The sequence below is a fragment of the Ischnura elegans genome, chromosome 8 (assembly GCF_921293095.1).
Source record: "Ischnura elegans chromosome 8, ioIscEleg1.1, whole genome shotgun sequence".
NCBI lineage: Eukaryota > Metazoa > Arthropoda > Insecta > Odonata > Coenagrionidae > Ischnura > Ischnura elegans.
In genome coordinates, this window is record NC_060253.1 from 83,237,600 (window position 1) to 83,254,116 (window position 16,517).

General features: G+C 41.8%; 1 protein-coding gene across 1 annotated transcript in view; it reads left to right on the forward strand.

Moving 5' to 3' along the window:
• Positions 1-356: 356 nt before the first annotated feature.
• The window catches only part of LOC124164186, a 202,998-nt gene continuing 186,837 nt past the window's right edge, over positions 357-16,517 (forward strand). The window contains exon 1 of the mRNA XM_046541394.1: positions 357-4,637. Coding sequence (XP_046397350.1) covers positions 3,132-4,637 — 1,506 coding nt within the window. The 5' untranslated portion in view covers positions 357-3,131. The remainder of the gene's footprint in view (positions 4,638-16,517) is intronic.

The window sequence follows — 16,517 nt, forward strand, 5'->3', positions numbered from 1 at the left end:
CCTTCGTTTGGTGGAGTGATAACCTAGACTTAGAAAAAGTGAGGCGCCAAGTCGCTCCCAAAGTTTTGAGCACAGTGCCAGTGCAGCGAGCAGCGTGACGAATCCTTAGTGCGTGAATCCCTGCCAAGTTTAACTCTTCATGATACGTGTTCTTTCGGAGTAATTGTCAGAGAAGGGGTATAAAGCCTGTGCTCCTGAATCGTGCCAGTAGTTCTCGTTGTGCGTAGGTTTTCCCTCCCCCTTTTCGTGTTGTTTTTCTCTTCTCGTGCGCTTTCGGGGGTTGTAGAGAGGGGTTGAGCGGAGGGCGCTGGGTTGGGGGGGAGTGGTGTTGTTGGTGGTGGTGGACGCGTCTCCTAGCAACGGCCGTGTGCTCGCCAGGGGGGGCGTGGCCCTTCGTGTCTCCCACTCAAAAACTGGGGAGCGACCAAACGACCGAGTGGTGCTTCGTCACTTGGTGAAGAAGTGGAGGGTGGGTGGGGGGGGGGTTCTTCTTCCCTCTTCATCGTCTTCAACTCGAGTGAAGAAGCCTTCAAGGGCGGTGACCCCTTGACCCGCGACCGGGCAAGAACGTCTGGCCACTGCGTGCATAGGCAATGCTGTCTAAAGTGTCATACTAGATATAGATGTTCAGATTCTCTATCGAATTCAGTGATCAGGGATTTGCTTTCTTGGCAAGCGAACTCGTGTTACCCTCGCGACATCTCCTTGCATTAATAAATTGATAAATTTGAAAGCTTTTGTAAATTTTCCATAGTTCACAATTTTTATTATTAATTTTCCTAATATATTTGCTTCAAAGAATAAAACACAATTTCTCGCTTTCTATGAATAGATAATTATTTATTTTAATCTGACGTTTTTTATTCGGAAAGTCTTAAATCTGCTATCTTACTCTCCTTTAGGGCCTTTTAAATAGTTCACGCGCTCCCCTTCCCGCCTTGCCCTCTGTCGGTCGGCGTATGAAGCGCTTGTAGTGCGGAAATTTAAAAATAAGAGCCCCACTCCGCCGCCGACGCACTGCGATTTTCTTCTTTTTTTGTTTTTCTGCCTAGGGGAGGGAATCTCGACAAACACGAAAAGCCCCGCTGACTTCCCTCTTTAGTTCAGATTGCCTCTCGCTCCCCCAGACACTCTCTGGACTTCTGAAGTGTCCCTCGGTTCATTGCTATTGTTCGCTTATAGGCACGAAATCCGTGCTTAAGATGATAGAACGTCATCCGTCCATCAGTGGTCTGATTGTTCATTAAATGTTGTGCGTGCTTTGCAGAAAATTCCTGATTTCAGCCGTAATCAACCTTTTATATTGTCCCTTCATTCGTAAGTTGGCGATCTAAATTTGCTTCCTGTATATAAGACTGATGGAACAGTAAATGGATGCAGGGAATAAGATGTCATTTGTTTTCTCTTCATGGGATCGCTGAAAAAGCCTGTGTGCCATAGCTTTCCGACAAATCCCGATTCCTGAAATAATAGCCCTAAATTACTATCATCGCCGTGAATCCGACTTTAAGTGGCATTCTTTTCTATGTCCTGTTTTTCGAGACCTATAAAAAACCCTTTTCTGATGAGATGATATAGGTGAAGTCTTGGTCATATTGATGAAAAAAAACCTGTATTTAGTATTGCTAAAACATCCTGCATTTTAGCGTAAAGAAAGAAGCTAGTCGAAGTAAATTATACTTAATTTCCATCCTGTTGATCGAGGGCCCATGGAACTTTAGGTTGAAGAGATATCATCTATTTGTGATCAAAACCTGTGTTTTAGTATGCACGCATTTCCTTATGTCTGGCATAGTAACCCTTAGTTACTCTCATTAGTCATCTATATCGTAAATGTAGTTTAGAGTCATTTGTTACTGAAGTACCTTGGAGACTGTTGTGTACTAGTACTTGATTGGTAAATGTCACTATTTTTGGCTACCATGGACGTTGTGATCTGGCGTGCCACCTCGAGTAACCCTTGATAAACTTAAATGCCAGAAAATTTCGTTCGAGTCCTCACATGGTTACCTGGGATCTCCCATTTCGCTATTTTCGTGACTCTTCTGAGAAGAGTTTCGCCTTGATTAATCCAATGAAAATAATTTAATTAAAATAATTTATTAATCCTCAATATTCCGCTTTTACTCCCCATCAGTGTCATGGGTCCTCATCGCCATATCATATAATTTGGTGTGAAAATATTTGCTTTTTGATGGTTAGGAAAGTGCATTTGTAGTTGATGGTCTCATCTCAATCCTTCCTCATTCTCCATCGGCCTTGGTAGCCACGCCCACTGCGTTAAAAGTGTCCTTTTTGTGGCCAATTGAAGCGTGGACATCCTTGAGCTGTTTCTCATCTTGTTTCTCTTGTTGCGATGGTCGTATTTTTTCTCTCGGCGAACCGGTTTCCGAGTGTGTGCATATAATAAAGTAAATGTTCGTTAATATTCAGCAGTTGGACTGCCGAATCGTTTCCGGCAACATTTAAGTGTGTTTCGTGGTAAGGTTCTTGTCTAGAATGGTGGCTGAGTTCACATTTTTTTTCAAATTTCCGTCGCTGATGGTAGTATTGAAGTTAAATGCTGACTCGATTTTTTGGTCTTTCTGATCCTTAGCTTCTTTCTCAATTTATCTTTGGCAATTTATAGAAAGTTTTTCTCTCTTTTAAGATATTATAATAACGACACAATTTTTCGAGTGGGTGGCACTTAATATCGATAATTTTTTTTAAATTTCCTTGCTAGTGGCTAAACGTCAGACGATTTCATGTGGTTGGCATCTATATGGTCGGCTGTTACGGACGTAGCAACTTGGCGTATCAAGTTGAGTAGCTCCTGAGAAACATATACGACGTGAAATTCGATCTCAGATTCCGCGTGGTCGGATGTGAATATTTTCACGTACCAGCATCAAAGTGTATCTCTGTTCTTATTGGCTCGACAGATTCGAGGGATTACCAAATAGTGCCTCGCTTCGGGGATTTGTCTAAGTTCACTTGATATTTCTCATATTCCTTCCTGTAGCCTTTTATGAGGCTCCATAACTCCATTCTATGCTAAACATTAAGCTTACATATTCCAAGTTAAACCCTCCCGTATCAGTCGGGTGTGAATGAGTTGAATTGGAAGATTGCGAGATAACATTGTCGCGATGAGTGGTAGTCAAGGAGAGGAAGGGGGTGGGAAGAGGAGGTGGAGGTGGAGCGAGGGAGTTGTCTCTTGGCTCAAGATGGGACAGCCACAGACTCAAACGCAGCCTCAGCCTCCTCAATCGCAACCTCAGACGCCCCAAGTGCCGGAAGAACGATCTGAGGAGGAAGTGGCGGAAGTGTCCCCATCGTCGCCCGCAGAGACGAAAGGCTCATCGCCCGCAGGGGAGCATCGCGCTGACCAAGGAACAGTTCTTTCGAAGACGAGCGACGAAGTGAAGGAAGGGTTCCCTAAGGCGAGGGTGCGCTTTCAATTCCCGGAGGAGGGTGGTGGAGGCGAGGAAGCTGAGGGTGGGGAGGAGGCGACACATGTAATGGAGACGGAGGAGAAGTCGCCCCAACCGCCCCCGCCGCCCGCCCCTGCCTCCGGGGGCGTGGTCGAACGCACGCCACCTTCGTCTCAAGAAGCGCCGAGAGTGCAAGTGTGCGAAGAGGAAGCGGCAGGAGGGTGCGTGTCGGAAGAAAATGAGGCATCGCTGAGCCTCCCGCCTCTGGACATGGACGAGGAGGATGAGGTCGAGGCCTACCGCGGGGACAGCCTCAAGAGGAGGCTGGAGGAACTGCTAAGGCCTCTGGACTTTGCCGGGGACGTGCAATTGGGAGGCGAGAGCGATGAGGAAGAACTGGGAGACACAATCGTGGCGACGGAGGAAGATGTGGAGCAGGTTGAGGACGGGTGCGGGAAGGAAAGTACCGCGGGTGCTGCAGCGACGGGTGATGGAGATGGTAGCGCCCCGGTCATCGAGGCGGGAGCGGCCGAGAGCGGGAAGGGCTGCTCTCCCGCTCCGGAGTCACCCGTCGGCGCCGTCTGCATGCACCCATCGGGCGCCGCCCCTCTAGAGGACGAGGAGGACGACTATTGTGACAATGACGAGGACGAGGTATCCTCCAAGGTGACCTCTTCAGCTTTCCCAGAGGAAGACACGGAGGAAGACGAGTTCTACGGCTGTTACGCCTTCTCATCGCCGGCCCTCTCGGACTACGAGGCCGTGGACGCGTCCCCGTCGAGGACCGAGGCCCGCGGGCCGCACTCAAGGGCCCCGCGTCTGCCCGCGCGGCGTCTGATGCGTAGGGCTTGGTGCGCGATGCGCGGGTTCGGTGCCAAAGCGAGGAAGTTGGGGAGGCAGCTTCAGGAGGAGGCCTCGGAGGCCGTGAACCACGCCAGGGCCGCCGCCGTGAGGGCCAGGGACTCGGGTGGGGTCGAACCCGGGCCTTCGTCCGCTGAGAAGGCGGAAAAGGCGGAAGTCGTGGAGGACAATAGCGTGGGTGTTATAGAGTTGGTGGGGACTGCGGAGGATGGCACTTCGTCCGAGGGTCTTCGTGTAGTCGTTCTGGGCGACGAGGTGACGCGGCGGCTGCGAGGCGCAAGGGTCCGGAGGCCCCGCCCCCCCGCACTCGACCGCCCCCGCTCCGTGGTGCACTTCCGACGGAGTCGCTACTTCCACCAGGTAAGCGGCAATTTAGAACGGCATAGTAAACCTTAGGCATCTACATCGCGAATCTGGCTTAGGGTTTTTTGTTATTCGAGTACCTTCGAGACTGGTTTTCACTATGTTACTCCTACTAATATTTCAATTAAAACAATAGATTGTTTATTTAAAACGATGGAACCGTATGACTCGTAGTGGTCCCAATTAGTACTTGATTGAGAAATTTTGTCTCTTTTTCTCTATTTTTGGTTACTATGGACGTTGCGATCTGGCATACCACCTTGAATAGCCCTTGATAAACTTATATGCCGGAAAGTTTCTTTCGAGACCACACAGAGTTAAATGGGATCGTATCTTTTCGCCAATTTGCGGTAAAAAATAACAATATTTATGACCTTCCCGCTTAAGTGTACGGATAGTTTACTAGTGAGAAGGTCCAAGAGGTTTAAAAAACACTACTGCCAATCTGAACGATAGGTGATATGTTTGCAAAATTTAATCTGCAAAGTAAAAGCAATCACACGAGTCAAAAGATGTATAATTTATCATAAAAGTCAGTGAATTTCTTTAGTTGATACGTGACATTTCCGATATAAACCAAAATGGATACTTTTTGTTACATATCACCTATTAAACTTATAATAAAGAAATGAGTCGAACAATGGTTTGTTCACATTTATCGGTGCAGCAGTTGAGTAGATTCAAATCACTTCCTGTCTGAACCGAAAGTGGATTTCTGATTAAATGTTCACTATGTTACTCCTACTAATGTTTCAATTAAAACAATAGATTGTTTATTTTAAAAGGTGGAACCGTATGACTCGTAGCGGTCCCAAATGGAAGAAAAGCTGGCCAATAGTCATTGCTTCGAGTTTTTGCGAGGAAGTTTTAAATGTTGTATTTGGAATCTACGGGATATAGAACCCACAATATTTCCTACCTAATTTTCTCGATATTTGGACTCTCCCGTGGACTTGTTGCTTTGACCCATTTCCGCCCAAAAAAACTTTCTGAATGCAATTGTGAAGATATTTAGGCACGTTGCTACAATGGTCGTCTTCAGCAATCCACTTAAATTGTTGGCAACACATTAACTTGTTTCTTCAGAACGACCCGTAAACATTCAATTAGACTGGGTGGTAACGAGGTTGGAATCTTATGTTGTTCAATTTCTTTGAGTGACGTTGATATAAAGGATGAATATTCAGGGCAAGTATATTTTTTGGGTGAAGAAAGTTTAAAATGATTTGTACTATGCCATTTCCTGTTTACTTCTATGATACTTGCATATAATTTACGGAGAGTAGGCGTCCATATTGAATATCCTTTTCGCATCCTTCTCTTTTCATCTGTAGGCTTATTTAGACCGGCTTCAGAAATTAATTAATTAGTGGATTAAGTTATTTCAAGATTTAGCAAAATTTTCGTGGCAATTCGACGGCAAAAGGAATTGCGTATATTCTTCATGAGCTCCGAATGGTTAATGAAGCCATGTGGCTACGTTGGGTGGAAATGTTTCTTTCACAAGAGTCTTATGAAGTGCCATGGTATTACGCTCATTGTTTAAGACAAGAATATTACGAAAGAGGATCCTAAACTTAGCCTCTAAATGTGTTGTCACCCACCGCGCATTTAAATGGGTTTACGAAAGTCGCCACTCGTGTCGCTGACGGACAAAGTGATCCGAGTTCCACGGGGAAATAAGATATAATTGGGGATATTAACCGAAATTTAAATTCCTTATGATGTGATCTATCAAATGCATAACTTTTCAATACTATCCCTTGAAATTACAAACATTATACTGCAAAATATTGGGTAAAAGTGGATCGCATTGCACTTCTTACCACGCAGAGGACATGTTTGAAAACCGATTAAAATACGACCGAAGTGGCAACAGATATCAGCCTTCTCTAGGATGCAATTGGGCCTCCTCTATGCAATCCCATTGGCTTAAGGAATTATTGGGAATCAAAGGCCTTACTTTTTTAGTTAGTGCCGTATGAGATCTCTGTCCTTGAATTTCAAGTGGATTCTAAATTAAGAAAAATGATGTTTAGCGCGTTTTTTGAGACGGCCTTGGTCTTCTTCGGTCTGAAAATCGAGTGAATTGCGCGCTTCTTCCCCAATTTACGTTTTTACGATGTTGGTTTTACATTCATCCTCGTTTCGAGTCGCGGAGAGATAAGAGCTCTTGCAACTACGCCCTCTTTCTTTGCCTTCGACTTCGGTTTGCATCAATGAGCATCTGAAGCGTCTTTATTTATCGTTTTGGAAGCAGTAAACGAACGAGAGACGAGATACTCGTAAACGAGCCTGCGATATCACGCGCCCATACCTCGTGCATGCCAAACTGTGGCGAAATATTACTCTCTGTCTCATCTTCTTGCGAAGAATTATGGAGCAAGGTTTTTTTTCGATTTAATCTATGATCCCCACCACCCTTCTTACCGCTCTTAAAGCATCGATTTGCGAGTAACATAAAAAGTAATGATATGATGAGCCAAAGTTTTTTATTGTGTCTCTAATGGTGTCATGAGCATGGTCTCAACGTTTGTCGAAGTAACGAATGTTTTCTAGAATTTATATGCCTGTACACTTATCGTGTGTTTGTACAGATATCACCTTAATATCCTGTATAAATATGCGAATTTACAAGAGTCATTTCCCTATATTTGATTGAAGTTGAAGGCTTATAAAGTAGACTGTCAGTCGATGAATTATAATTAAGAAAACATCTATGAAAAGTCATCATTTTCAGGATCCGTGCGCGAATGTTGACAAAGATTCACAACAGTTTCGTCAGGACTTCCTTCAAAAGGACGCCCTTCACCTGTGGATGCCATGAGGATAGCTGGCGAAACTGTTTTGAATATTTGTCAACATACGCGGAGGAAAGAATGTAGGGAGAAAAGAAATTGCTCAATATTGTCAGGCATAGGTTTAAGCAGGGAAGATGTGCGGCTGTCATATGAGCCTCTGAAATGAGATAATATGAGGATAGGCATCTGAAGTAGGGAATGGAGACGGGTAAGGGAGCTTTGAAATTATCGAGGGAAAGTAATTCGGGGCGGTCTTTGAGAGAGTTCATTGAGCTGAAAATTTATTTGAAGTCTAATTTTACTCTAAACTCGCTTGACTTTTCTTCTTCAGGTCTCTTACCACTGCTGTGTATTGTGTGTTCCCCATAATAGGTTCGAAGTTACTGTATAGGGTTATCATAAAATAATGGTGCGGTTTTGCACATTGTTTAAATGAAGTACGTAATGTTTTTGTTTTTTTTTATTTTTCGAATATGTCGCCTGAAACAGTTTTTTTACGCAATTAATAAATTTTAATCTGTGCGCCTTTAGTCGATCGACAAGAGAAACCCGGCGTCGACTTTCGCATAATCCTAACGAAAGGCGCCAAGGGGACCACGGTCGGAGTGCTGCACTTGAAGTGCCCTCCTCTAGGCACTCAAGTAGGGATCAGGCAGCCTCTGAAAAATCTCTGCCACCATTTCCCTACTATTTCGTGTGAATTTATGAAACCGCAGCATTCTATTATGATAACCCTGTATTTCGCAGTTGGGGCCTTCACGTACCTTGTTTTTATGGTCATGAGTCGTTAGTAATTGGACAGTTGTGTATCATTGGTTTGTAGCTACCATATTAATACTACGTGATCGGTTCACGCTTGGAAAAAAATAAACAGAACACGCGGCCTTTGCGGAGCGATTAGGGGGGGTCATTCCGCCCAAACCTTTATCCCCCTTATGGGTGATTCCCTCTTTAATAGTGAGTCACTGGCCCCCTCACTTAGAAATGTCTGGCTTCCGTCTGCTGTCCCTGTTCTGTATATCCACGCGATTTTCGAAGACCTAGTAGACGTGGCGCAGATCGGCAATTTCAGCCGAAGTTGTGATGCGCTTACTTTGGAAGACAGACATCACTTTTGCATATATTTTTATGTGCGTTTCCATTCTTTTTATGTGTTTCATTTTCTAAAGTTCTTTTGTTGTTTGTTGTATTTGCTTTTTGACTTTTTAGTGTTTTGTGTTGAGTTGGCGCCTTGGTTACAGGGAGAAAAACGAGGCATTGTTGTGAAAGGCGCCATATTGTATTTAAGGGATTGAGAAAGATAAAATGGTGTCGAGTGACATTGAGGTTTTTCTTTTATATAATCGCTAAGTTACATTAATTTTAATAAATAGAACTTATTGGCCGAAGTTACAATTCCCTGAACGTCATTTCCGTAATCATAACATCATGATTCATTTTTTGTGTTGTGTATAATGTGTTGTTTTTATGACATCATTAATTTCATCAATCACAACCGCCAATAACAGTCTTCCTTTCTGGATTCTCCTTTTCCTCTCCTTCTCCCTCCATTGACTGCCTCTGTGGATGAGACTGTTATATCAGTGATCTGCCTCAGTTTATATATTGTGTTCTAGTGTATAAAATGTTGTTTTATTAAGTTGTTTATGCAATTTTGTACTTTAACAATCGCTTAAAATCCAATGAAAAGTTCCTCTCGGATTTTTTAAAATTTCATCCTAAATGAAATATAATAATAAGTCAGGCTTTAATATGCTCTGGAACACGTATATACCATTGAAAATTAATTAATTCGAGAGATTAAATCGTCAAAAATATCAATTTAGGTTAATAGTCCTAAATATTTCTTATTGCTCTGTGATATGAACAACACATAGAAGCAGAGGCCGACTGAAGAATACTATATTCGTGGTTCTGCCTTTTTCAACTTCGTAAATACTTTGTATTATACCTATGCCACATTATGTGGTGGAAGTTCTTAATATTAGTTAAATGAGACATTAAAATATTCCCACCGGATTTATTTGATGACGACGCGTTTAGTTTTCACAACAAAGCACGACGACGACGACATGATAATGTTGCTGTAGCAGCGAAACGCGTCGTGTTCAAATAAATCATGTGGAAATACTGCAATGTTTCTTTTATCTAAAATTCATAAATAATAATTCAAAATCACCCTTCTTTCACTGTTTTCTCCGAGTTTCTTCCCACAATGCTCTAGAGTCTAGACCATCGGTTCCCAACCGGTGGTACGCGTAATCCTAGGCGGTACACGACGAACCAGTCGGGGTGCACCGAAAATAATAGGTAATGGCTGACTATGGAGCTAGGAACTATGTATCTTTTAACCAGGAAATATGTATACATATTATGTGGGGTATTTAAAATAAAGTTTCTTTTGTACAATTATAAATATTAAACTAAAAGTGTCACATACCCATGGTGAAAATATGTAATTAAATGTACACGTTTCATTTTTTTGGGGTACATTATCATTTAAATACAGTAGATTCCGGTTAATTGGGACATATCGGGACTTGTGCACTTTGCCCCACTTAAGCGGCTGCCCCGATTACGCGAACTCTCTTGTATATGGGCATAAAAACTTTGAAATGGTAGAAAGAAGACTAAAGAATGGTTATAATGCAACATAAGTTTATTAAACTATTAATTTGATTAATAAATCAGCGAGTTTAGTTAATTTTTTATCATTTTTAAGAATTATAACATTTTTGTTAAAAATATTTTTCACAGCCACGGGCGACGCTGAATGAATGTCTTTTACCAAGTCCTATTAAAGAAAAGTCCTATCCTCTTGCGGATACTATAACAACAAGAGCTTACAAAATAGGGCAAGAATAGGAACATTTGTGAAAAATAAGAGTAAATCAAACGAGGAAAATATAAAAAAATAGTATTCTGAAAACAAAAAAAATTAATTTCGTCGCGAGTATAGAGTGTATGTCGCCGACTCATGGCCCAAATAAAGTGGCACGTTGTCCAAATTAAGCGGAGGATACTCTGGGATATTCCTCTAATGGGTTCTGTTCTGGGCGGATGCCCCAAGTAACTGGTGGATCCATTAAACGGAATCTACTGTACATATAGTGGGGTACAGAAGGAAAAAAAAAGATTGGGAACCGCTGCTCTAGACGTATCATTTCTTCTTCAGGACTCTTCCACGGCTGTCTGTTATGCGTGTTCCCTGCTATATGGTTCAAGTTAACCCCATGCCGTAGATAAGAATCTTCTCAATCAGTCTCTTTCCAGTCATAAGTCGTTCGCGCGTGGACAGTTAAATCGCAATTGCATAATCGCGGAACGGGGAGTTATCTACGGCGAGGATGTGCATCCGCCGCGTTTGCGATTCAGTTGAATATCGATTTCTGGCTCTTGAGGTCCCGCCCAGCGAATGTTGTTGTGGTCACCGTGGGATAGTGTCTCTCTCTCGCAAGGCGTGGTTCACCTTTCATCCTCCGAATGGTATTATATAACTTCATGCCGATGAGAGAGACGCGAATTCTGTACGTCGCGACAAGTGCTCGGGGCGTTCGGGCGAAGGCACGGCCGGAGGACGGCCTGCGTCACGACACGCGACTCTTTATATCGTTTATTTAATGGATGAGTCGATTCCAATTCTTTTAAATCGATTCTCGATTCCATCGATACTTATTCAGACTTACAGTGGATGCGAAACCCTAGGGCGGGCTCGCTGGTTACACTCCTAGGCCGAGGTCTGGAAGCGTTAGCTTATCTCCTCTGCACCGCAGAGGGGGAGGACAGGAAGGAAAAAGGAAGGAGGCGCCGCCGCGATAGGAGCCCGAAGACGCCTCCTGGGACGGAATGGGGAAGGAAGGAATGGGACGAGGAATCCCGCACTGTCACAAAGGCGGGCGGGTCCTACCACTAGCGAAACCAGGAAAACCATTGCTGTGCCAGCGATTTTAGAGGATTATTCTACGAGGAAGAATAATCCAAAGATCAAATCGCTAGATATTCATACTTACAGGTGGAATATATATTCATTCAGTAGTATTGCTGTCATTAAAATTTAAGGATTGAATGGAATATAATAAAAAAGACAATTAAGTGGGCCAAAAATAATATTTATTAAAAATAGCGAATTACTATTATATTTATATCAATCCAGCTTAAATAAAATATCTGAAATGAAAATAAATTAATTTAATTTACTATTATACCGGGTTCTCCTTAGAGGATGGTGCGGCTTCAATAATTCACATGAAATAGTAGGGATAGGGAGGCAGAGATTTTTCAGAGGCTGCCCGATCCCTGCATAAGTGACTTGAGGAGGACACTTCAAGTGCATAAAGAACTCATATCTCATGAAATATGATGCGTTGGAAGGAATAAAATGATTTTATTCTAATAACAATAACTGTTTTCTCAATTTTTTGTAATTACTATTTATTTTACTGTTCTAAGTTGACAACAAACAAAAAAAAATCATGTAATTACCCACCATTCCATTTAAAAAGTAACACAGAAAAAAATAAATAGAGGATAGGAGCACGTTATTCAGAAAATGAACTGAAGTGGAATGGGTGAATTAACCAGAAAACTTTAAATTCAGATGGTAGATATGCCCCGGGACTGACGAGGCTAATCAAAGATTAGTGACAATGTTTACGTAATATCATAGAGTAAGTACGAGCTTACTCTATGGTTAATACCCAGCCACCTTGTGTTAGCCTCCATGCGGCGAGGCCGCTCTCATATTCTTTGCTTCCTGTTCTCTTCGCCAGCCGTTTAATGTGCGCGGGCCAAAAGTATCTTCCCCCGCCATCATCTTAAAATACACACACCCCTTCTCCACTCCTCGGGAGATCCGAAATTCTTTGTTCTCCGTGGTGTGTCTATCCGCGGAGATGCTGGCCGTGAAGGTGTAAGCCGTCAGCCATAGCCCATTTGGCACGAGCAAACCTTTTTTAATTCTTTTGCGTGAAGTTTTCTCGGGATATCCACCGGTTAAATTTCTTGAATATCACAAAAGTTTCAACGAACGACTCGTCCATCGTCGTCATGGTGAAAGGGTCATTTTGGCTGAACAAAAATACTTTGACATGTAGAGTTGAGGCATGAGCATGGCAAGCGTCGACTTATTTATTACATGATGCCTCAAAGTTTTTTATTCAGTCAAAATTATTCTTTCACACTTATTACAATGAACGAGTCGTCCGTAGAAACGTTGGTCGTAAACAACTAATTAATCCGGTGGAAATCCCGAGAAGACATCACGCAATATGGTAGTTTCCTTCATCAAAGAAAACAAAAGGCATCGATTGCGATTCGTTACCCACCATTAATGTATTCATAATTAACAAATTATTTGGTTTCAGAAATCCCAGTTTAGAGGAATGTTAATGGTCAGTTTTAACCTCATTTGAAAATGGCTAGATCGGCGCCTATGCCATGCCACTCCACGAGACGTCTCAGGGACCCAGATGCTATACGAGTAGATAGGCGTTTTACATCGCCTGAGATTACCAATGCATGCATGAGGCACAGAGCTCAGGGAAACATTTATTAATAACCACCTAATAAAATTGTTTCCTTCGTTTGATAGGGTATTAATAATCCTTATTTAAGCCAAGCGATACCTGCTAGCAGCCTGTGTCGTAGCGGCATTCATAACCTCGCACCAAGGTGGCTTCACACAGCGGCAGGGATAAAATTCATTCGCCTTGACCGGGATTCGAACCCGGATATCCCAATTTAAGCTTAATTTATTTTATGCTTGGCTTAAATAAGATTTATTAATACTCTATCAAACGAAGGAAACTTTCCGACCGCAGGGCATTTGAACAGGTGATTTATTAAGAGATGTTTCCGTGAGCTCTGTGCCCTAGCAAAAGGAAACTACCCTATGCTCCGAATGACGAAAAACTTATTTTTAGATGCAGAAAGGTTTCTCGGGTTTTCCACCGGTTGATGTCGTCCATGTCTCCCGACGTTTCGATCTGCGACTTGCTGATCATCCTCAGGGGATCTTCCGAATCCGCGCCCCTGAGGATGATCAGCAAGTCGCAGATCGAAACGTCGAGAGACATGGACGACATCAACCGGTGGAAAACCCGAGAAACCTTTCTGCAACTGATACGCCGGGAAAATCTAAGATCATACTTATTTTTAGATGATTTCCATTCCTAATTAATAACTTAATCAGCATCCACGCTGTATTCCAGGAGTGATGAGTAGCTTAGTTATTTACTTTTAGTGTCCTTTTATATTATTTTTGAAAAAGTTGTGCTTTTTACTTTGTTGTTATTTTTACCCATCACGTGGTGCATGTTGGCTTTACCTTCCGCCTACACTTGAGCGTTTGAAAGCGCCATCTAATATTTTCAATTTATTTGGAGTAAAAAAACTACTATTGTCTAAAAATGAATGGTTTTCCATTGTTTGACGGCTATTGAATTATTTCGTTTCGTATTATTTTAGCAAGTGATCGCCAACCTTAAAAATTGATTTCTACTATATCCTAAGTCAATGGTGTTGAGAAATGGCGACGTTGTGAGATATTACTTCGCGGACAAAGATGATGTTTTGTTATAATGCATATCTTTGGCAGTTAATTTAGTATGTTTATCTGATGTATTCCTGCAAAATTCTTGGGTAACCACAAAAGATGATACCAACTCGTATTTTTTATTAAATAAAATCCATTTTTCATGAGAACTCCCGATTTTTATTCAGGGTCAGGAAAATTCGTCGACATTTTTATCGTCTCTCTCTCTCTCCGAAGATGCGAACAATAGCGATATTTCTGAAGCCGTAGTGGTTCTTCAGTCTCTCTTGCGTGCGATTAACCCTTGCGAAGCATTTGCGAGACTTTGTTTTACGAAAGGGGAGTGATCGAGGCAGGGTGAAGCTATCTAAGGCTTCACCCTACTTCTCTTGCAGCGACGCCAGACTAGCTCCAGGCCAAGTTAAAACTCACGCCGGGCCAAGCCACAGTCAAGTGAATATCACATATTAAATGTGGAGTGGGCCAGTTTCTTTCCCTGGGCCACCTCGCACTTCGTGAATTTTTGTTTGGGAATTTCCCAGGGTTTCCATCCGGTATGCTGTTTAACGGTCCATTTCCAATATTTCGATATTGAATTAATGCGCCATTTAGTATATTTCTAGGCATTCGGTAAAAGGTAAAAGTATTGAAAGGTATTAAGGTTAAAGTATTTCGCTATGCTGTCTTCCTAATATCAGCTCTAAACTTAAATCAATCATAGTATTCCTGTATTTTTCGAAAATGAATATGCTGTATAATGAAATGAAAAGATAACTTTGTTATTCCATATAAATATGTATGGAATACTATTTACATGGAAATACAAATTATTCTTTACTTTCCAATATTTTAAGTAGATTCCATTAAGTCTCGCCTGAAACAACTAATTAAAGCTACTGTACCTCGTAAATATAGCTGAAATGAAATTATTGAAATTTATCCATCAATTAGTGTGCCTGAATAGGTTAAGATTCGATGTAAAATTCGTGTTAGGTATGCAACTTCCTTAGAATCTTGTGTCTAAGCGAAGTTTGGAAAACATTCCATGCGTAAACTTTTTATCACGGCCGTGCATATTGAAACGTGTTCTTCTGCGACTACTACCTGACCTGTCGACAACCTTCTTCCATAAGTACGATTTAGCGAGAGCTACTGGCGCGTGATTTCGTGCCGTGCTGTGGAAGTAGCTAGAGAAACAGTTTTAAGGGCGATAAGTGAAATATTATGTCGTGCTTCAGACCAATTCTGCCGTTTTAAGAGGGTAATTTTTGCAAGTTTTGCAATTCCTCCGGTTTTTATAAGTTTTCAGAATTGTGAGAGAGCAAAGTAGGGATGGCAGTTGTGGTTTTTAAGAATGAAAGGTGGTGCGTGAAGTTGGTGCGAAGGTGATGAAAGATGTTCAAAGCATATGGAGCGTGGTATTTTATACAGATATTCATACAAGAGCATGTTGAGTTTTGATCTTTATATTTAGCGCACAAAAGGGGATTTTAGACTCTTCCAACCGCCTCCGCGAAAATCTTATTAAAACAAAAATGGAAGGTGATCTATTCGTCGAAAACTGATACAATCGTACAGTTAGACTCACATACCTTTTACGCGAATTAGGTTGGGAGCCACTAAACTCGTTCTCTACACGTGAATCTTATGTTGGTCGAGCTATGAGCTACAGAGTCTTTCAAATGTGAGGAAAACATTATTTTGGATCCTCAGCATGTTTCCATGTTCGACGGAAACGATATTTTCCGAACCGATCGGTACCGGAATTCGTTTTTATCGCGAACGATGAAGTACTTTTAGAAATGCTACGTAGCTCTTAGTAGTCAAATATTTACTTCGCGAATTGGTTTTTTATTTTAATTTATTCTTTTTTAAATAACAGCTGGTGTCCTAACACCCCAACCATATGCCTGTTGAGGTGGCTTGCGGAATAAAATGAAGATGTTGGTATGAGGCGTTGCGCTGGTTACAATTTACCTGTTAATATAATGTGGTAACAATGTGTGAACATTGACTCGGGGGTGTCTAATGGTTCTGGAATACTTTCTAATCTGGGAGTTATCCTTTAATGTTGAGAACCGCGAAATGTTTATTATTTTTCAGTGAATATCTCGTTTACGTCATGAATTACCAAAACTATCACTATTTAAGGAATTATACTATTTATAGATTTATATTAACACTATTTATTGGTAAGTTATTTCTTATATTTTGGACTTAACAATTAGAGTTACATTCCGAGCAGATCTTTATAACTTCTGGTGTCTCTAATTTTGTACCAGCGTCTAATCTACAATACCCGTAGAAGAAGATTGGGCCTCTTAGTTTCCTTATCATTATCTTCTGGAAACATTTCTCTTTGCAAAACCTTTATTAAAGGTAAACTATACCCTTTAAAGGGATATCAGACGCTGGCAGTGGTGATCTTATAAGTTGTGGCAATAGATTTTTAACACTTATAAAATGCCCATGTTGACCTTGAACGTAGCTTTTTTTTTATCTTCTCCACGCGCGCACTATCGTGATAACTAAGCCTACCTCGTA